We start from the raw sequence: 21,865 nt of genomic DNA, 5'->3' as shown, positions 1-21,865 counted from the left end.
CAGCAAGAATGTCCACATCTTGACCTCTCCAATGACTTGGAGAAGCTGAAATAGATTTCCACAAGACTGAGTCATCCTGCTCATGGCTGAAGAACTCTAGGGGACCCAAAGTTCCCTAGTGACTCAGGGACCATTCAGGGCCTTCCTGGTGGACCCGAGACTGGCTTGCACAGTGTTGGAGGACAGGAAGGACCGACCTGCCCTCCTGACCCACCTAGCTAGCTCCTCCACTTCCAAGGTGGCTGCAGAGGCCATGGAAACAATCCAAGGGCCCAGGACCACAGTACCATTTGTCAGCTTTGCATGGTGGCGGCAGGCTCATCTCCATGGCAACAGTGCAGTGTGAAGGCATCTCGGCATCATTAGGGAGCGCGTTGAGTAGTATAAACAGAGGCTGCAGTAGATTACACGCCTGTTATGAGCAGTCTCGGGCTCGGAGCATTGGTAATTATGCCTAATTGTGCATTTAATTGTGTAATTGAAAACCCACATCTCTGGTTCAGGCTGGGGCTCCAGAACTTGCCCCCCTCCCCAAAGCAAAGAAAGAAGACTTAGGAGCAACCCGGACTCTGAGAAACTCAGGTTGTCTCTTCTCAGGCAGGGAGTAAAATGTGCACACACTCTCATTTCTCTGCTTCCAGGGTCCAGAACTCCACCAGGCCCAGACTTAAGGAGAAATCAGGAAGGCACAGGCTCGGGGAGAGAGTCCGAAGAATACACTTTTTATTTGTTACAGCGTTTTACGCCTACTGGCACTGTCCTCTCAAGATCCACCATCTGGTGGCTCCAGAAACCTGGGTCATCTTCAGATTTATTACAGATCCAGAAAATCACCCAGCCTACCCATGAACCTAGTCACCACGGCAGATAGGTAACCTGCCACTCAGTTATCAGCCCCAATCCAGATGGCCACTGGCTTATGGCAGTGCCGCAGGATGAAGTTGAGGCAGGGTCTATAGCTCAGACTGCCCTAGATCTCATGTAGCCTAGACTGCCCTTGAACCCACAGTGATTCTTCATAGCTGGGCCTCTGTAGAGTTTGAAAATCCTGATGGAGTTCAATACCTCCTCCAATTTCCCATTTCACAGACTGGGAAAATGAAGTCTGGAAAGTTGTACTGTGACCGGGCGGTGGTGGCGCACGCCTTTAATCCCAGCACTCGGGAGGCAGAGGCAGGCGGATCTCTGTGAGTTCGAGACCAGCCTGGTCTACAGAGCTAGTTCCAGGACAGGCTCCAAAGAAAGTTGTACTGTGAGTATCAGGATCCTGGACTCGAGGTCACAGATGAGGGTGTATTTCAAACCCCATGATGAGCCAGCCCAGGTAAATACTCTTACAGTCCTTTGAGACGGCAGCTGTCATTCTCCCATTTTACAGATCCAGGAGTAGCAAGTCCACATGACTAAACTGTTGCTCCACCCTGCTCCTCCGCTGTTGAGGAAGGAGACAGGCTTTTCCTGTCCCAGAGCATCTAGCAGAACCTTTTGGCTCCAATGCTCTGCACTCAAGGGGATTTCCCAACAATATGCAGGCAGGTTATGAGTACCTCAGCTTAGAATAGTGCAGGTGGAAGCTCAGATATATTGTCTTGCCCAAGGCCACTGGACTACAAAAAGGCAGGACTGGAACTCAGCTCAGGTAGACCTTGAGCTAGAGTTCCCCCAATCCACACCTGTACCCCTTACATCTATCAGCTTTTTTGAGATGCAGGGCTAGCAAACTAAAAACCTGCCACTGGGAGGCAGAGGCAGCTGGATCTCTGTGAGTTCAAGGCCAGCCTGGTCTACAAGAGCTAGTTCCAGGACAGGCTCCGAAGCTACAGAGAAACCCTGTCTTGAAAAACCATAAAAAAGGAAGGAAGAAAGGAAGGAAGGAAGGAAGGAAGGAAGGAAGGAAGGAAGGAAGGAAGGAAGGAAGGAAGAAAGAAAAGAAACCTACCCCCAAGTTCATCCCAAACCTCTGTGTTCAGTTTCCTACCCCGCTGGCAGAAATGAATGTCCCCAGAAGGGAGGTGTGTGTTGACATTCAACGCTCTCAGTCAGTCTCAGAATAACCCCTGTTGCTTTCTAGGTTAGGGCAGGGAAAGCCAGGGACAAGACAATCAGCTCTACTCCATGGCTTGGAGCCGCATCCTGATTGACATATATATCAGGATATTATGCAGTCCAGGCTGGCCTCAGACCCACTGTGTAGCCAAAGATAACCTGGACTTCTGGTCTACCTCAACTTCCTGAAGTCTGTGTGCACGTACTACCACATCAGTGTATGTGGCGCCGGGACTGAACCCAAGGCTTCATATATGCAAGACATCAGGCTTGGCAGCAAGCGCCTTTACCAGTTGAACCGTTTCACTTGCCCCTCCGCCGCCCCGCGAAGCTATTACTATTGCAGGGGATGGAGAAACAGCTCAGCAGTTAAGAGCACTGACTGCTCTTCCAGAGGACCTGAATTCGATTCCCAACACCCAAATGGTGGCTCACAACTGCCCCATAACTCCAGTTCAGGGAGTCTGAGGCCATCCTCTGGCTTCTGTGGGTACCAGGCACACACACGACACACAGACATACACAAAGGCAAAACAAGTACACACAAAATAAAATAAAATTAATTTTCTTTTGTGTATGTATACATGATGAGAGAGGCTTATGTGCCATGAGACAGACATGGATGTCAGAAGACAACTTGTGGACTTGCTTTCTCTCCCCACGCTGTCATGTGGGTCCTGGGAATTGAACGTAAGCTGCCAGGCTTGCTTAGCAAAGTGCTGTTGCCAGCTGAGCAATATTATTGGCCTCTTATTTTGGTGTTGTTTCATTTCCTTTTTGAACCATGGCTTCATTCTGCAGCCCTGGAACTAGCTCTGTAGACCAGCAGGTCTCAGACTCACAGAGATCCTCCTGCCTCTACCTCCCGAGTGCTACCATCAAGAGATATGCATCACCAGCTCCAGTTTTTTGTAGTTTTTTGTTTTAATTTTTGAGACAGGGTCTCACTATGCTGCACTGGCTGGCCTGGGACTCTCAGAGATCAGCTTGCCCCTCCCACCCAAGTACTGAGATAAAGGCATGGGCCATCACTCCTGGCTCCCACGTATGCAGCTTTCTGTTTGCTTGTTTTAAGACAGGGTCTCATTTCATAGCCTGGGCTGGCCTGGAATTCACTGTATAAAGCAGACTGGTCTCAAACTCTCTGCAACCCCTGCCCCAGTCTCTTGAGTGCCAAGTTATAGAGGCTGTCATTTATCTACTATTTATGAAGTTGTGAATAAACCAGAAAACATCAAGGGGCAGGCATGCCAGGCTCATAGCAGACCCCACATAGAAAGACGAGATTATTCCCCACCCAGCCCCACACATTCCACATAAGGAAATGAAGTCTTGGGTATGGTGTATTCCTATAATCCCAATATTTGGGACAGCGAAGCAAGAGGATCAGGAATTTGAGACCAGCCTGGGCTACACAAGACCCGGTCTTTAAGACCCAGCACTCGGGAGGCAAAGGCAGGTGGATCTCTGTGAGTTCGAGGCCAGCCTGGTTTACAAGAGCTAGTTCCAGGACAGGCTTAAAAGCTAAAGAGAAATCCTGCCTCAAAAACAAAAACAGCCGGGCGGCAGTGGCACACCTTTAATCCCAGCACTCGGGAGGCAGAGGCAGGTGGATCTCTGGGAGTTCGAGGCCAGCCTGGTCTACAAGAGCTAGTTCAGGGACAGGCACCAAAGCTACAGAGAAACCCTGTCTCGAAAAACCAAAAAAAACAAAAAACAAAACAAAAGCCACAGAAAGAAGGAGGGAGAGGAGAGAGAGAGGGAGAGACAGAGAGAGAGAAGAAAGGAAGATGAGGAGGGCTGGAGCGATGGTTCAGTGGTTAAGAACACTTGCTATTCTTTCAGAGGACCTGATTTCGATTCCTAGTACCCACATCAGGTGGTTCCCAACACTCCTGTAACTCCAGCTCTGACCTCTGAGGGCACCTGCACTTACGCAGACACATGATTAAAAATAAATCTTTTAAAAAGTAAAAAGGAGGGCTGGAGAGATGGCTCAGTGGTTAAGAGCATTGCCTGCTCTTCCAAAGGTCCTAAGTTCAATTCCCAGCAACCACATGGTGGCTCACAACCGTCTGTAATGAGGTCTGGTGCCCTCTTCTGGCCTGCAGACATACACACTGACAGAATATTGTATACATAATAAATAAATAAATAAATAAATTTTAAAAAAAAGTAAAAAGGAAGCCAGGCAATAGTGGCACATGCTTTTTTTTTTTTTAATCCTAGCACTGGAGTGGCAGAGGTAGTTGAGTCTCTGAGTTCAAGGCCAGCCTGGTCTACAAAGTGAGTTCCAGGACAACCAGGGCTACTCAGAGAAATCCCACCTCTCTCTCCATAATAATGAAGAGGATATGACAAACCTGGATAAACATGGATCTTTTATAGGAATGACCTTGATCAGTAGAACCTCCGATCTAGGCGGAGATGGGGCTGAGTCACCAGTCTAAACATCAGCCAGCTGTGGGGAGCGCCTTCCCAGCCAGGTTCATGCCTGGCACTGTCAGGACACCACCTCACCATGTCCCCAGACTGCCATGCAGCAGAAGGGCTGCTTTACTTCATAGGTGAGAAGGGGGCAGCAATGCCCCCCTGATCACACAGTTGCAATTCTCATTCCCACCATTCACCGTCCCACCCACCCTGCAAAGGGGCCATTGCTGGCCCCAGAGTCCTGCCCAAGGGAACAGATCTCCCAGCTTCATTCTGTCCACAGGGAACTGAAGAACAAAAGTGACCAGGACACTTTCACACCCCTAGGACCGCAAGCCCCAGGTGAAGAGTCGGTGCCTGAGAACGAGCCAGAAGCTTGCAGCTGTGGCTGCTGTGGCGCACAGGCCCCCAGAGCCGCCTCCCTCCATCCTCACCATCACTATCACTAATAACGACATCCATCAGCTTGACCACGTTTCACGCCATTACTCTCGGCTCAGCTGGAAGCCGAGTTATTTCCCCCTCATTCACCCACCACCTTCCAGAAAGCAAAGAGCTTTCCAAAAGGGGGTGGGGAGGACGATTCCACCATTTTTTTTTTCTGATTACCTACTATGTGCCTGACACCTGGCTAAGAAAAGCCTTTCTATCGCTCTGTGAGGTGGGGACGAGAACCTGGGGACCGTGGAGAATGCATCCGTCCAAGGTCACACAGAGTTGCCACAAGAACCACCACAGTAGGAAGCCCGTGCCAGTTCATAATGGGGACACAATACGCGATACCATTAACACCTCACGTGAGATGAAGAAACTCAAAGCTGGAACTGTATGACATTAAGACATTTTTCAAGGGGGCTGGCATTCAGGTTCTGCCAACCAACTAGCTTGGTGACCCCGGGCAAACCTCTTCACCCTGGCCACCTCAATTTCCTCATCTGAAAAAGGGGATCATAAAACCATCCATCCCGAGTGTGGAATTAAGACAATGCGAAGGGCAGAGGCAGGAAGCCGGCTAGCGTTTATTGATCGTTTAACATGTGCCAGGCACTCTGCCAAGCACTTTACATATGTAAGCTCATTTGGTTAAATGGGGTAATGCATACAAAGTGCTTAGCACAGGCCTCCTGAAACGGGAGCGATAATGATGGCGATGAAGAAACCCATGATGAGTCCCTGGGGCAAATGTCCCTGGTTCATCCCCTCACCAGAACAGAGTGGCCGTGAGAGCTTGGGAAGGAGGTGAGAAGAGAGAGAAAATATGCAAATGAGCGAAAATCAGGGTGAGAACGGAATTAATAATGTCAACACATTACAGTAATTAGAACCCAGGAAACCGAAGGGCCAGAGAGGGTCTGCGAACAGAGGAAACGACAAAACCTCCATACCAGCTCAGGTGTCCTCTCAGATCCCAGGCAGGCAGAGCTGGGATCCTAGGAACCAACCTTCAGGTTCTCTGTATTTCATAAATGGGGGAAAAAAACAAAACAAAACAAAGCAAAACAGGTGAAACAGATGCACAAATGTGCAGGACGTTGAGGGCGGAGCAGGGTAGACGCCAGTCCTCTCATCCCTCAGCTCAGGGTCCCAGTACCTGCCACTTCCTGTAAAGGAAGGCACAAGACACTCTCCCTGGCCCCCCCATATGCTTTAGTCACAGCTCGGAGGAGGCAAACCCTATAACCCTAAGAATCAGGAACTTGGGGGCCAGGAGACAGCTCTGTCAATCCAGTGCTTGACACACAAGCATAAGGACCCGTTTAACCCCCTGCACCCACCTAAGAAAGTTGGGGGCAGCTGTGTGTGAGGCGGGGACAAGGGGACCACTGGTGTTTGCTGGCCTGCGAGATAAGCAGATCAGTGAGATCTAGGGTCACTGTAAGGTACAAATGGTGGAAGGGGCTGGGGGAAACACTGACATCAACAACTGGCCTTCATATTTCATATGCATGTGCAGTCCTGTGCACCTACACCCTCGGGAATTGTTTATACATGAGAGACAACAAAGCCGAGCTTTGGAGAAGGGAGGTAGTGCACAGCGGCACACGCCTGTAATCCCAGCGCTTGGGAGGCAGAGGCAGATGAATCTGAGTTCAAAGTTAGTCTGGTCCAGGACAGCCAGGGCTACATAGAGAAACTCTGTCTCAAAATTAAAAACAACAGTAAACAACCAAAGAGCAAAACCAGAAACAACAATAAGGAAATCAACAACACGTGAGCACCATGGCTCAGAAAGTAAAGGTGCTTGCTGCCAAGCCTGCCAACCTGAGTGTGATCACTGGAGCCAGTGGTGGAAGGAGAGAACCAACTCTTGCAAGCGACATGCATGCCATGGCATCTGCACACACATACACTAAATAAAGAAATTAAAACTGAAAAAAAAAGGGAGAGAGAGAGAGAGAGAGAGAGAGACAGAGACACTCATCCAAAACACACAGCCAGAAAATGACTATGTGACAGAGAGATCTGGAACTCAGAGGACTCTGTTCAAGGTCCAGAGCCTCGATTATTACCTTAACTTGTTCCCCTCAATGACACAGTCCCGGTCTGCTTCCTCTAACGCTCCATCCCTTGTGTTCCACCCCTATGCCCCAAACAAAACAGCTCCCCCCAGAGAAGGATTTGGAACTGGCTTGCTTTGTTACGATGCCTCAACTCTGGAAGAAGAAAATGATCCTTTCTTTCCTTAGGCTTTCAGCTGAAAAATAACTAACTACCTCTTTAATACCTCGGTCCTTTGGATGAGAAAGCTGAGCCTCCTTCTCCCCTCAGGCTGGCACATTCACCATCCTGAGAGCACATTCTGGAAGCTGCCAGGCTGCAGGGGCTCTAGGGGGTTAGTGAGTGACAGCTGGAGGGACCCTCTCTGCAATCAGCTCAGACAGAGTAACAGAGCCGGGAGACCAATTTTCAAGTCCCCCCAACTCCCCCAGAGCTGCCTAAATTGTCTCACGTAGCCCGCACAAGCTGCCCAAGCCAACCAGGCAGGGCGTGAGAGAAGTGGAATCCCACCCAGGTCCCATCTAAGGCATCTCAGTGTTGGTGAAAGAATGGGCATCACTTTGGTTGGGAAACCTTGGGGGCTGGGAGACCCCGTGTACCACTTCTGCTTCCCTAGATGGGTGAGCACCTCTCTAGGTACCCCAGGGTGCCAAGGCCAGAGCTACTTATGATATAGCTAAGGCAAAAGAGGAGGCTGGTCCCATGCCTGGATCCATCTAAGCAAATTAGATCATTGCATCACAATGAAGGTTAATACATGTGTTAACTCAGGGAAAGGCACTCACAAAAGTAGCTGGCCCCAGTGAGTTAGCAACAGTACTGGAGAGTGAGCATTGACAAGCTGCTTTTACCTATGGGAGGGCATCAGGCAGAGAGAGAGGAAAACTTGCCCTGCTTTCCACTCTCTGAGCACTTACTTATTCACTTCTTAATCTATGCACATCATTTCTTTAAGTTTAAAAAATGTAGTTTAAAGTGCCGGGCGGTGGTGGCGCACGCCTTTAATCCCAGCACTCGGGAGGCAGAGGCAGGCGAATCTCTGTGAGTTCGAGACCAGCCTGGTCTACAAGAGCTAGTTCCAGGACAGGCTCCAAAACCACAGAGAAACCCTGTCTCGAAAAAAAAAAAATGTAGTTTAAAGTTGGGTGGTGGTGGCAAACACTTTTAATCCCAGCACTTGGGAGGCCGAGGCAGGCGGATCCCTGAGTTCAAGGCCAGTCTGGTCTACCTCGTAAGTTCCAGGACAACTAGAGCTATATAGAGTGAGACCCTGTCTTGAAAAAAGCAAAACAGACAGGAAAATGTAGTTTAAAATTTAAGCCTAGCCATCCTGTAATCCATCAGAGGGGGCTGAGAGTTCAAGACCAGCCTGGACTGCAGATTTAGAACATGTCTTAAACAAACAAACACAACAAGCAAACAAATCCAGAAAGGGATTCTTAGGGCTGGAGGGTGGCTCAGCAGTTAAGAGGGCACTGTTCTGGCAGAGGACCTGAGTTTGGGTCCCAGCATTCCCCACCTGTATGTCCAGCTCCAGGGCACCATGGCCCTCTTCAGGACGCCTTGAGCACCTATGCACTGATGCACATGTGCATGTGTGCGTGCACAACACACATACACATATGCATGCATGCACACAATTAATTTTAACAAGCCTCCAAAAATTTTTTAAAGAAAAGGAATCCTCTGAAAAGCCTGAAGACTTCTTGGCATTTTGTGTTTCTCAACATGAATACAGGAGCTGGGTGGTGGTGGAGCACACCTTTAACCCAGCACTTGGGAGGCAGAGGCAGAAGGATCTCTATGAGTTCCAGCCCAGCCTGGTCTACAGAGTGAGTTCCAGGACAGCCAGGGTAGTTACACAGAGAAACCCAGTTTCGAAAAACAAGACAAAACAAAACAAAAAAGATACAGAAGAATGTTTATACTGTGAGCCCAGATTTGCCAAATAACCGTTTCTTCATTTAGTTTACAAATATTAATGAGGTGTCAAAGTCCGTCCAGCTGCTGGGGATTTAACAAGAACAAAATGAGCTATTTCTGCCCTTTTGAAGTTTTCAGCCTATCTGGTGGCCATTAATCCCCTCTGCCGTCCTTGAGAATGGATGTCTGACAGACCAGGTGGCCTTGTGAGGGGCAGACACTGGGCCACCAATCTTGGGGTAGAGGAGGTTCTAACGGAGCCCAAGAGGACAATGCTGTGGATGGCAGGCTTAGGGCTGCTTTCTCAAGAGGAAAATCGAGAGGACAAGGGTCACCTACCTACCCCACTCAAAGCCCCTCCATCACCCTCTGCACCTGGGGGGGGAGGCACATGCAGGTCAGAAAGCAGCCCCAGATGCAGGGACCCACAGGAGTGAGGCAGAGGCATACCTGACTCCTCCTTAGACCCGAGTGCTGTCTGCAGTTCCTACCTGCCACTGCCAAAAGGAGGAGTAAAGCCCATAGGTGTTGGAGCCCAGGTCCAAGGGAGGCAGGAGACCCTTGCCTCTCTTCTGTCACCTTCCCAGTTCACAGGCCAGGACCTCAGCTACTCTTAGCCTCCAGATTCACTCTATTGCCCCCTCCTCCCCAGTCAAACACTTCATTTCCCCAAACTGGGGCCAGCACAGAGTCCCCAGATGATCTGATTCTTCCCAGGACACTTAAGTGCCCCCATCCAATGGGACCAGGGCACTCTTTACCTGACCCCACCCCGCTGCTGATGGAACAGATGGCTCCTGGGACGTTGGGGGACTCGGTGGCCAGATCAAAGCCACAGAGTGGGTCCCATGCCTGCCAAATCAGGTTGGCTCAAGATACATCAATTCCTGGTGACCCTCCTCACGGAGGCAGCTCTCTATCTCTGGCCATCCAGTCAGGAGGGCTCCGGGAGGCAAAAAAGAAGCACAAAGGACGGCTGAGGGCTCTTAAGAGTCCCAGGTCCCACCATACAAACAGGAAGCAGAAATGGCCAGAAATCTAAAAAACATTCCAGAGACACACACAGGAGCAGAAAGAGACTTTGTGAGAGACACTCACAGGGGCGGAGCCCAGGGAACTGGGGTACCCACGGAACCAGCCATTTGAAGGGAAACATGCGGTCAGAGACCTCGCCGAGTGCACAGACCAGCCTCGGACACACCCCCCAAACCCAAGGGAGTCACAGTCCCGGGGCGCAGCCCCAGCGGGAGCCCACGCGCACCGTACAAGCCGACGCGTGCAGCCCAGGCGCGCTGGACCGTGAGCGCGAGCGCGGGGCTGAGGCGAAGAGCGCACACAAAGGGACAAGCCGGCCCGCGCGGGGCAGGCTCCGCCCGGCCACCCAGCACCCCGGGTGGCGTCCACGCGCGGCTGCTGCCCCACCCCGCCCCGCTCACCAGCTGCAGGCAGCAGAAGGCGACCAGCGTGCAGCGTCCGCTGCACTTGCCCATGGCTCCTCCTCGCGCCGCGCGGGGCCGCGTCGTCCCGATGGCGCCCCGGGGCGGCGGGGCCGGCGACTAGGGCCGGATCCCCAGAGCCGCGGCCGGCCGCCCGCGCCCCGAGTGCATGGTGCGCGGGGTCCGCTCGGGCTCCGCGGCGTCTCCTTTGTCTGCGGCCGGCCGTCGGTACACCTCCCGCCCGCAGCGCCGGCCAACGCGCAGCGGCCCCCGCAGGCACCGAGCGCCGCGCGGTGCAGCACTGCCCAGCTGGGGCAGCCGCCCGGGCGCTCGGCGGCTGCCGCTTCCCGGCCCACCACGTGGCTCGGCCGCCACCCGGGAGGGAGACAAGGGAGGGGCGGAAGAGCGAGGGGGGGCGGGGGAGGGGAGGGGCGTGGAGCGAAGTGGAAGAGTGCGGGTCTTGCGAGCTGGCAGCTCTGGGTCGCCTCGACGCTGCTGTTCGCTGGTTGTGTCACCTTGGGCAGATCACATTACCTCTCTGGACCCAACCCCCGGGGGGGCCTCACGAGCAAAGTAGGAAAAAAGTCCCTCTCAGGCAGTCGTGTGAACCGAGCGTTAGCCCTTAGCCTGGCTTGCTGAGTGAGCCGGAGCCACCCTGCCAGGAGAGCACTGGGGTTCCAACTTTGTCCTCTGTTTCCATCTGCGTTCTAAACCCAGTTTGCCAGCCCTCCTGGTTTCCTGGACACATTTTCTTCATTCCCACTTTCCTTTTTCTGGTGTATCCGGGGTTTCTGGAAGCCAGAGATATTCTTGAAGCATTCTTCAGTTCCCATGAGTCCTCATATCTCAGGAACCGGATAGGTCCCCAGGGTAGCTTTTAGGAGATCCTCCTGCCTCAGCCTCCCAAATCCTGGGATTACATGAATAAGCCACTATGTCCAACTAAACATTTTAAAACACGCAAGACAAGCATGCATAAAGCCTTGGATTTCAGCCCTTGCTTAGTCAACAACACCAGAACAAAAGGCCTTGCAGGTTATTCCCTGAGGCAACCATCCCACAAACTCAGAATGGCTCCCCCTCCCACACACACTCTCACAAGAAGCAGCTAAGATAGCAATGGGGATTTTTCTCAGTCATTGTTAGGGAATGACAGCTGTGTCCAGCCGTTTCCAAGACTAGCTAGGCTTTCTGGAGTCTGTGCAATCCCTAAAATGATACGCAGAGCATGACTTTATGTGGGGACTGGTTCCCAGCTTTTATCAGTCTCCAAAGAGACGTTTTCCCACAAAAGAGACAATCCTCAGGTGTGCTGGTACCCCACAGGATCCCCTGCAGCCCTTTCAGCCAATGTCCGGTCCCTCCTCCAAGCTGACAGTGTGCTCAGACCGTCGTATGGATGGTTAGTCAACTCTCACGGAACCCAAGCAGTCTCTCTCCACACAGTGACAGTGTCTCTCTCCACACAGTGACAGGGTTCTGCTCTGCTCGGAGCAGTCCTGCCAGGCTGTTGAATGTCCATACGCCACAGGCCCGAGGCCTGACCACCTTGCTCAAAGTCTGAACTAACCCCTGTCCCCGGTCATTTATTCTCCATCCTGCCCTCCTGAATCCTGGCCACCATTCTCTCTGGCCCCTCCCTGCTTCTAGGGTTGCTTTTTTTCTTTACTGATGTTGCACATCTGTGTTTGGGTGCATGCATGTTAGAGCGCCTTCATAGCTCTCAAAGGAGGACAACGTATGGGAATGAGATTCCCCCATATGGGTCCCAGATTTCAAATTCAGGTCTTTGTACGCAGTGGCAAATGTCCTTTCCCAAAGCCATCTCTCAGGCCCAGGATGGTTCTACTCTGGGGTCCCCATTTGTAGTGCAGCGGACTCCGGTTCATCTTCAGCATTTCAGCTGAGGCCTCACTCCTTGACCCTTGGTCACCCTCGGTGTCCCTTGGTCACCCTCTGTGTCCCTTCTCTGGTGCATCCCAACCTTTGCTACCCCCATGATAGCTCGTTCAAGAACATCCTTTGCCTTTGTTTCCTGAAGGAGACTGGGAGCCCTGTGAGGACACTGAAGGAAGTCAGGACAGGAACTCCAACAGGAGGGGAACCTGGAGGCAGGAGCTGATGCAGAGGCCTTGGAGGGGTGCTGCTTACTAGATTGTTCCCCATGGCTTGCTCTCAACCTGCTTTCTTTCGGAACCCAGGGCAACCAACCCAGGGATGGTCCTACCCACAATGGGCTGGGCTCTCCCCCTCAATCACTAGTAAAGAAAATGATCTACACGTTTGCCAACAACCTGATCTTAGGGAGGCATTTTCTCATTGGGGTCCCCTCCTCTCAGATGACATTAACATAAAGTTGACATAAAATTAGCCAGCACCTGGGTCCCTTTCCAACCCTGGGTCTCAATAGGTCCCTTTTCTTTCTGAAGCCTGAGGTTCTCAGAAGGAGGCAACCCAACTGGACAAGCAGAGCAAGAGGTTCAGAACTAGGGCGGACATGGGGTGGGGGTGGGGCCTGCAGTCGGTATCATGAGGGATGACTAACAGAGGCCTAGGGGAAACTGTGGGAAAGATGGAGCAGGACTCACAATGAAAAGGACAGCCATGACTCAGAGCCCAGCCACATTTCCTGAGTGTGAAGGCAGGATGCTGGTCAGGCCTGGAGGGAGGACTGGCAGATACGCTGGAAGAGGGCACTGGGAAGTTCCCCGGCTCTAAATCAAGGCCAGGCAGGGGCTGTGGGTCTTGCCCTCTGATGATGAGAAACTGAAAGCCCTAGGAACATTCTTTCATGATCTGGCTGAATGTTAAGCCCGATAACTCCCTCATGTTGGAGGGCAGAATCTACTCACTAATTATAGCTTCTGGGACATTTTCTGTCACTAACCAATTCTTTAAACCAGCTGGGTGTCTGACGATTCCATTCAGTTATGGCTTGAACCACGTGGGACTATCACAGACCCCACCGGTGAAGGGCTCAGTCTCGCAAGCTAGCACCCCTGCGAGAGACCAGTCCCAAACCTCTGGCTATCCTTTGTCCTGCTGGTGGACAAGCTGTCCACAGGGGCTCTCATGTCCCCCTCCTCACATGCCACAGTTTGCTAGAGTTGACTTGCAGAACCCTGGCAGGTACTAGACTTACATGTGCTGGTCTATTATAAAGGATTCCAATGAATGGCCAGATAAAAAGAGGTACCTAGGGTGGGATCTGATGGGGTCCTTGGTGCGGGCTTTTCTGTCTCTATAGGGTTGGTCTGCTCAGTCCGTGTTCATCACTTGGAAGAACCAAAAGGAGCTCTTTGCTCAAGGCTTTGCAGATACCCCATCTCCAGGACTCCTTGACTCCCATCATCAAGGGAGAACAGTGGGTGGGGCTAAAGGTTCCAACCTGCTGATCATTTGACCTTTCTGATGACTGGCCCTCTTCTGAAACTACCCAGGGGCCGCCCTAGCACCTAGGACAGCTCTGGGAGGACAGAAAGATGCTTAGTGACTATCAAAAGATGCCTCTGGATACAGCCTCCCGGTACATCCCTTGTGGGAGTTTGAATGTCATTGGCCCCCATAATCTCATAGGGAGTGGCAGTATGAGGAGGTGTGGCTTTGTTGGAACAGGTGTGGTCTTGATGGAGGAAGTGTGTCACTATGGGGGTGGGCTTTGAGGTCTCGTATCTGCTCAAGCCACGCCCAGTATCTCAGTTCACTTCTGGTTGTCTTCTGGTCAAGATGTAGAATTTTCAGCGTCTCCAGTATCATGTCTGCCTGCATGCTGCTATGTCCCGCCTTGATGATAACAGACTAAACCTCTGAAACTATAAGCCACCCAATTAAATGTTTTCCTTGTAAGCGCTGCCACGGTCATGGTGTCTCTTCACAGCAATAAAACCCTAAGACACCCCTCTAGGTCTGGAGAGATGGCTTAGAGGTTAAGAGCATTGGCTGCTCTTCTAGAGGTTCTGAGTTCAATTCCCAGCAACCACATGGTGGCTCACAACCATCTGTAATGAGATCTGGTGCCCTCTTCTGGGGTGCAGTACTCATGCAGGCAGAACACTGTATACATAATAAATAAATGTTAAAAAAAGAGAGAAGAAGTGCATTGTAAGCAACTTCCAAGATTCTAGAAATGATAGAGACATCTTGCTGCCTGGACAATCACCCAAAGTTCTTTTGTACCATTGGTGCATCCATCTTCAGCCTACAGGGCCATAGTATTCAGCAGACTTTTCCACAAAGCAATGGTGCCAAATGTAGTAAAGAGGCCATTTGTTGGTTCCTGGCAGCTAAGCCCAGAAATAATCACATAGAAACCATGTTATTTAAATCAATGCTTGGCCCATTAGTTCTAGCTTCTTATTGGGTAACTTTTACATATTAATTTAACCCATTTCTATTAGTCTGTGTATTGCCACATGGCTGTGGCTTACTGGCTAAAATTCCAGCATCTGTCTCCTGTGGGGCTACAGGGCTTCTCCCTGACTCTGCCTCCTTTCTCCCAGCATTTAGTTTAGTTTTCCCCACCTACCTAAGTTCTGCTCTGCACAGGCCTAAGACAGTTCTTTATTAACCAATGGTATTCACAGCATACAGAGGGGAATCCCACATCACCCTAATCCTAGCTCTCCAATGGAGGAGCCAAGATGATCGCAAATTCAGAGCTGATCTGGATTACACAGATTCAGCCTTACAGAGCACCCTTAAATGGGGTCCAGGGCTGCAGCTCAGTTGATAAGTGTTTGCTTTAGCATGCACCAAGTGCTGGGTTCAGTCCCTAGCATTACATAAAGCAGGGGTCAACAATGTATGCTTCTAATCCCAGCTCTCTGGAGATGGAGGCAGGAGGATCAGACATTCAAAGCATCCTCTGTTATACAGCTAATGAGAGACCAGCCTGGGGTACATGTGACCTTGTCTCAAAGGGTGTGGGGGAGGCTGGTGAGTTAGATGAGTAGGAAAAGGTACCCATCTTTAAGCCTGACAACCTGAGATTGAACCTTGGTACCCATATGTTGGGAGTGGAGATCTGACTCCTGCAAGTTGTCTTCATGTAAGCACACACACATGCACACATAAAGAATAAATACACGTTGAGGAAAAAAAATCCAGAAAACTAAATAGCTGGACTTGGTGACACTTACTTGTCTCAGCCCTTGAAGAACTAAAAGCAGGAGGATTGAGTGGAGTTTGGGTCCAGCCTGCGCTAAATAGTGACTTCCAATCCAGCCTGGGCTATAAAGGGTAACCCTGCTTCAAATAACACCAAATAAAAATTTAAATGTAAGTAAAGGACATTCCTGATGTTAAAATGCGTGTCTGGCACGTACAAGGGCCAAGATTCCATCATCGCAACAAACCAAAGATCCCGCTATCATTTAAGAGCCTGCAAGGCTTTAGTGGATTCAATGCCAGCCACTAAAGAATAAACTGAAACCAGGCGGTTGCGGCACACACCTTTAATCTCAGTGCTCCGGAGGCAGAGGCAGGTGGATCTCAGGGAGTTCAAGGCCAGCCTGGTCTATGAAGTGAGTTCCAGGACAACCAGGACTATTACACGGAGAAACTCTGCCTCAAAAAACAAATCAAAACCAACCAACCAACCAACCAACCAACAACAACAACAACAACAAAAACCAAACAAACCCAATCAAATTATTACACCTCAGTAGCTGGCTCTATAGTGGGATCATATTAAAAAAAAAGAAGAAGAAAGAAAGAAAGGCGTGGGGGTGGGATGGAGGACAGGGCAGGGCTGTACAGAGATGGAAGGTCAGGATCCTAAGTGGTGCTGCAGAAAGTGACCTCTTCCGGGCTGTGGAGCCCCAGTCTCCCGCACAGAATCTGCTGACAGCTGAGACAAATCTCCTCTCCCACCAGCCCTGGGAGGACACATGGGCTTTCAGCTCAAGTAGGCCCTGAGGCCAGCTGAGCAGGGACATTGAGGGATGAGGTGAGGCCCTCTCCCAGCAGCCCCGCGCTGCTGCTGAGCCTTCATCTTGCTGCACCGAGCTGTCCCAGGGCCAAGAGCAGAAAGCCAGCAGATGGAGTCAGCTCAGGCCAGGCCCTCTCTGATGGGATTCCCGTTCCCTGCTGGCTGGCCACTGCGTGTCATCTTCTGTCACCAGGTGTCTGTTCCTAGCAGTCCGTCGGAGCCTGAGATGGCCATCATAGGCTCTCAGGAAAGGCCATCTTAAAAGCACTGAATGCCAGCGCTGAGAAGGCCCGGAGATGGCTCCCTGAACAGTTCTATCTGAGAGCATTTGAACACCCAGGGCCTTTTCAGGGGGTTATTTTACATAAAGTTCCATAGTCGGCCGGGCAGGGATGACCATGCGCTTCTATGGCTAAGCTCCTGAATTTATGTCCAACCAGGGGCTTTGATAGACGTTCTAGAGCTCACGTAGCACAGGGGAGAAGCCAGTGGCTTTCTTGCAAGACAGTGGATAACGGGGTGTTGTGTGTGTGTGTAGGGGGGGGGGGTGTTGCCGGTTTTATGCTGCCCTCTGGTGTAGTTACAGGATGACCAGCACCAGTGTTCTCAGCTTTGATTGTCCATTGGAGCCGCCTAAGGAGCTTTCCTGAGGCCCATGGCCAAGATTCAAGTTCAGTTGGTCTGGAGCTCAGCCTGAGTCTGGGCTTTTAAAGGCTCCCCGGGTGATTCCAGTGTGCATTCAAGACGAGAAGCAGCCATTAAAGTCCACACTGCGGTGTCTGGAAAGGATCCAGCTGGGTTAAAAGCCGGCTGCCCTCGTCCTACTAGCGGGATGATCTTGGGTAAGTAACTTCCCTTCTTTGAACTTATTGCTTCATGGGATAATGCAACGCACAGCGTTGAGCCTCAAAGGCCAGCGGATCGTGATAGAGTAAACAGGAAAAGCCTCTGCAGTGGCCCTCGGAAGGATCAGAAAGATCAGCGCTTTCTGAATACAGTGCTTCTCAAAGGTAAAGCAGCTCCACCAGGATGCTGCGGGCTGGGAAATGTATTTCAGCTGAACGCTTGCCTAGCATATGAAGTCCGAGGTTCAATTACCAGCATTACAAAGAAATTACAGATTGGTTTTTTTTTTTTTTTTGGTTTTTCGAGACAGGGTTTCTCTGTGGTTTTGGAGTCTGTCCTGGAACTAGCTCTTGTAGACCAGGCTGGTCTCGAACTCACAGAGATCCGGAAATTACAGATTGTTGAACATCACCTTCTCCTTAAGCTGCTGCTGCTTCTTCTTTCTTCCTTCTCCTTCCTCTTCCTTCCTTCCTTCCTTCCTTCCTTCCTTCCTTCCTTCCTTCCTTCCTTCCTTCCTTCCTTCCTTCCTCCTCCTTCTTCTTTTTTAGACAGGATTTCTTTGTGTATCCCTGGCTGTCCTGGAACTCACTCTGTAGACCAGGTTGGTCTTAAACTCACAGAGATCCTCCTGCTTCTACTTTCTGAGTGCTGGGATTAAAGGTATGTGCCACCACGGCCTGGCCTTTAGAATTTGCATTTTTAAGAAGTTCTGACTGTTGCTGCTGTTGCTGGCCCAGGAAAGAATCACTGCCCTATGATTATAAAATACTTCATAGCAGGGCTGGAGAGATGATGGCTCAGTGGTTAAGAGCACTGATTGTTTTTCCATAGGACCTGGGTTCAATTCCCAGCACCCACATGGAGACCAGTTCCAGGGGATCTGATATGATACGATACCTTCACACCAATGCACATAAAATAAATTTAAATAAATTATTTAAAAATATTTGCATAGCCGGGCGATGGTGGCGCACGCCTTTAATCCCAGCACTCGGGAGGCAGAGGCAGGCGGATCTCTGTGAGTTCGAGACCAGCCTGGTCTACAGAGCTAGTTCCAGGACAGGCTCCAAAGCCACAGAGAAACCCTGTCTCGAAAAACCAAAAAAAAAAAAAAAATTTGCATAGCATTCCTGAAGCCCTGACTTCAATCACCTCTATGGAAACAAAATGAATAAAAGACGAGGAGAAACCCTCTCTTGGAAAACCAAAAGAATGAATGAATTTCACTGTTCTAGAGCAGGTTTTCTCAACAGCATCACGAATGACTTTCTGGAGCAGCAAATTCTCTGTGTGGCCTTGGTCTCTGCCAGACACCCACAGGGATCTTCAAGTTCCATCAAATGTCCCTTAAGGAACAAAATTGACCCAAGTTAAAGAATAATGCAAGAGGGCTGGAGAGATGGCTCAGAGGTTAAGAGCACTGACTGCTCTTCCAAAGGTCCTGAGTTCAATTCCCAGCAACCACATGGTGGCTCACAAACCATCTATAATGAGATCTGGTGCCCTCTTCTGGCATGCGAGCATACATGGAAGGAATGTTGTATACATAATAAATAAATAAATCTTAAACAAAAAAAGAATAATGCAAGAGTCCAGATGAGCTTCAGAGTGGAATGAGAAAATACCTGAAGCATAGTCTGGTCCAGCCCAGGGCTCAATACAGAGGGTAGGGGTTCACCCAGGATGCGGTCAGAGGTCATTATATGTGCAAGGTAGGTAGAGACAGCTGATGAGAACACGGGCCTTTACTTGGTCCCACAGAAAGAGGGTCCAGCACTTTGGCCTGGGATGTTAGCTGTCCAGTATCAAAGTCTCTTGACTTTGGGTTCTTGGTGCTAGGGATCAAACCCAGCAAACCCATCCAAAATTCTCTGGAAGGAAAAGTCCTGTCAAACCAAGTTTCCGACAGTGAGCCCACATTGCTCAGGAATTCTTTTCTTACCTCTGCCTCCCCACCTCCACCCCTTTTGGGAAGAAGCAGACTCTGGCCTATTGGTTAGCAAATACTGTTTTGATTTTTTTTTTTTTTTCAGTTTTTCACGACAGAGTTTCTCTGTAGCCCTCGTCATCCTAGAACTCATTGGGTAGACCAGGCTGGCCTTGAACTCACTGAGATCTGCCTGCTTCTGCCCCAAGTGTAGGGATTAAATGTGTGCCTCAACCGGTTTGTAAATTCTGTGGCTTTGATGTGAAGAAACAACTGGCAGCTGGCTCTGGGTAAGTCAGCTCTGCCTGTCATCTGACTACACGGGACAAAGGATGACTGGGTCTCCCTTTGGGGACTCATCCCTGGCTGAGGTCACTGCCATCACCGGGGATTCTCTTCTCTCTCTCCCCCGAAAGCGCCAACTGTCTCTGAGCAACCAGGGGAAGTAGGGAAGGAAGACAGAGGCAACCCGTGCTCTCATGAGCTGTTTGCAAACCAGCTGTGGGGGCACTGGGGACAGACGGTACCGGGGCCACAGGCTAGAAGAAATAATTGTGCCGGTGTGCGTTTGTGTGCAGAAAAAAATGACTTAAAAACCCGCCTCCCTCACAATTCAGCTCACAAAAAGCCACCCAGTGAAAAAGAAGTTTGGCTTTAAGTGCCCGCAGTATTAAGTGCCTGAGACTGAAGTCATAAAGGGAAATTAACTGAAAGCCAGAGATGCCATTACTCATTCGGGAGCAATCTATCTCTCCCAAAGTGAGGAGACAATTTTCACCCCCTGGAGATGTTTTATGCTTAAATCTTTATTCCCAGGCTAGGGCTTCTGTTCTCTTCAATCCTAAGTGGTACGGCCATTTCCTGCTAATGGCTCCTACTCAGCCCCGTAAGAACTAGGAAGGACTGAAGGGGCTGAGGGAAACACCCTCAGCCTCTGAGCCCTTCCACCCTCAGTCACCACCGACTCTTCAAGGGACTGGGAGGCCTTTGAGAGCACAGTGCCAGAGGCTGGTGACATGGCTCCATGGGGAAAGGCGTTGCTAAGCCTGACAATTGGGGTTCGACCCAAGGGATCCACATGGCCAGAGAGAGCCAACTCCAGGTTACTCTCTGACCTCCGCATGTGCATAGTGGTGACCCATGGAAAGGTGGATGCAATCAAGTCCACTAACCTGTCCCCTTCACACGTGACACAGCACAGGTCCCCACACGTACACACCATGCTTACAAACTCACAGTGGGGTGAGAAGGGGCTGGACTGAGGCATGTGGATCTGGTGTTAATAAGGGTTAAAGAGGGCTGGAGGATGGCACTGCGGCTAAGAGCATTTGCTGTCTTTGAGTTTGGATCCCAGCACCCACACCAGGTACCTCACAACTGTCTGTAACTACAGCTCTCCCAGGATCCGATGCCCTCCTCTGGCCTTTGTGGGTACTGCATGCACGTGAAGCACATACATACATACATATAAACAGACACATACACATAGAGTAAAAATTAAAGGCCTGGAGAGATGGCTCAGAGGTTAAGAGCTCTGCCTGCTCTTCCAGAGGACCTGAGTTCAATTCCCAGCAACCACGTGGTGGCTCACAACCATCTGTAATGAGATCTGGTGCCCTCTTCTGGTCTGCAGGTACACACACAGGCAGAACAATATACACAAGAAATAAATCTTTTTTTAAAAAATCACATTTAGGGGCTAGAGAGATGGCTCAGAGGTTAAGAGCACTGCCTGCTCTTCCAAAGGTCCTGAGTTCAATTCCCAGCAACCACATGGTGGCTCACAACCATCTGTAATGGGGTCTGGTGCCCTCTTCTGGCCTGCAGGCATACACACAGACAGAATAGTGTACACATAATAAATAAATATTTAAAAAAAATCACATTTAAAAAGGGGTGTTAAAAAGCTGGTTGTAGGCTGGAGAGATGGCTCAGTGGTTATGAATACTGGCTGCTCTCCCAGAGGACCCAGGTTCAATCCCGGCATCCACATGGCAGCTCACACCTATCCATAGCTCTAATTCCAGGGGATCCAACTCCCTTGCACAAACATACACGCAAGCAAAACACGGGTGCACGTAAAATAAAAACAAATTTTTTAAAAAAAAGCTACTTGTGATTTCTGAGGAATGAAGATCAGGCTGAAGACATTCGGGACCACGTTTCTCCTGGAGAAGGTCATTATAGCCATATAGGTAATTAATTAGTGCCAGGCCAGATGACAGCCACCATTCCCTTCCGAGACACACACCCCTGCGTAGTGAGTTCCTTTCTTCCACTTTGTTACTGTTTTGAGGCAGGGTTTCTCGTGTCTGTCACGCTGTGTGGGTTCAGGCCAGTTGGCCTGTGAGCATCTGGACAATCCCCATCCCCAGCTCTCATCTCGGTGTGCCAGTGTTTGGGATTATAAATGAGTCCCACTGCACCTGGATTTTCATTCAGTTTCTAGCACCCGAACTCAGGCTGGCCTCCAACTAGCTATGTAGCAGAGGATGTCCTGTCTCTGGATTCCAAGGGCTGGGATTACAGTTGCGTGCCCTGTTCTGAGATGTTACTCTGTATGGTAAAGGCTCAAAGTAATGAAACCAGGTTCATGTTGTTTACCGCTCCCCTCCGCCCGCCCCCCACCCCCCACCATCTTTCCCAAATATATCAGACGAGGGGATTCTTTAAACTCAGAGTATGTCAAGTCTGTGAAACACACCTTGGGGGACTTCACTCTACAGGCTCAAGTACCCGAAGTTCCCACGCTATGGGATTTGCTGCCCCTGTCTCCCAGCACACTTCTCTGGCTCCTGAGACACCCCCACCCCCTCAGGTTTGTGT

The 21,865-nt window shown here is 50.5% G+C and overlaps 1 protein-coding gene across 3 annotated transcripts in view; it reads right to left on the bottom strand.

Annotated features, from left to right (window-relative positions):
• The window catches only part of Nkain1 (sodium/potassium transporting ATPase interacting 1), a 42,858-nt gene extending 32,323 nt beyond the window's left edge, over window positions 1-10,535 (bottom strand). For 2 of the 3 annotated variants that reach the window (XM_075945266.1, XM_075945267.1), the window contains exon 1: window positions 10,338-10,535. In XM_075945266.1, the coding sequence (XP_075801381.1) occupies window positions 10,338-10,391 (54 nt within the window). In that variant the 5' untranslated portion in view covers window positions 10,392-10,535. Of the gene's footprint in view, window positions 1-9,392; window positions 9,575-10,337 lie in introns of those variants that run through there. The other variant, XM_075945268.1, reaches the window with a different exon arrangement.
• Window positions 10,536-21,865: the final 11,330 nt, after the last annotated feature.

The sequence above is a fragment of the Microtus pennsylvanicus genome, chromosome 13 (genome assembly GCF_037038515.1).
Source record: "Microtus pennsylvanicus isolate mMicPen1 chromosome 13, mMicPen1.hap1, whole genome shotgun sequence".
In the NCBI taxonomy this organism is placed as follows: domain Eukaryota; kingdom Metazoa; phylum Chordata; class Mammalia; order Rodentia; family Cricetidae; genus Microtus; species Microtus pennsylvanicus.
The sequence above is the reverse complement of the archived record's forward strand: the minus strand, read 5'-3'. Positions and strand labels throughout refer to the sequence as shown.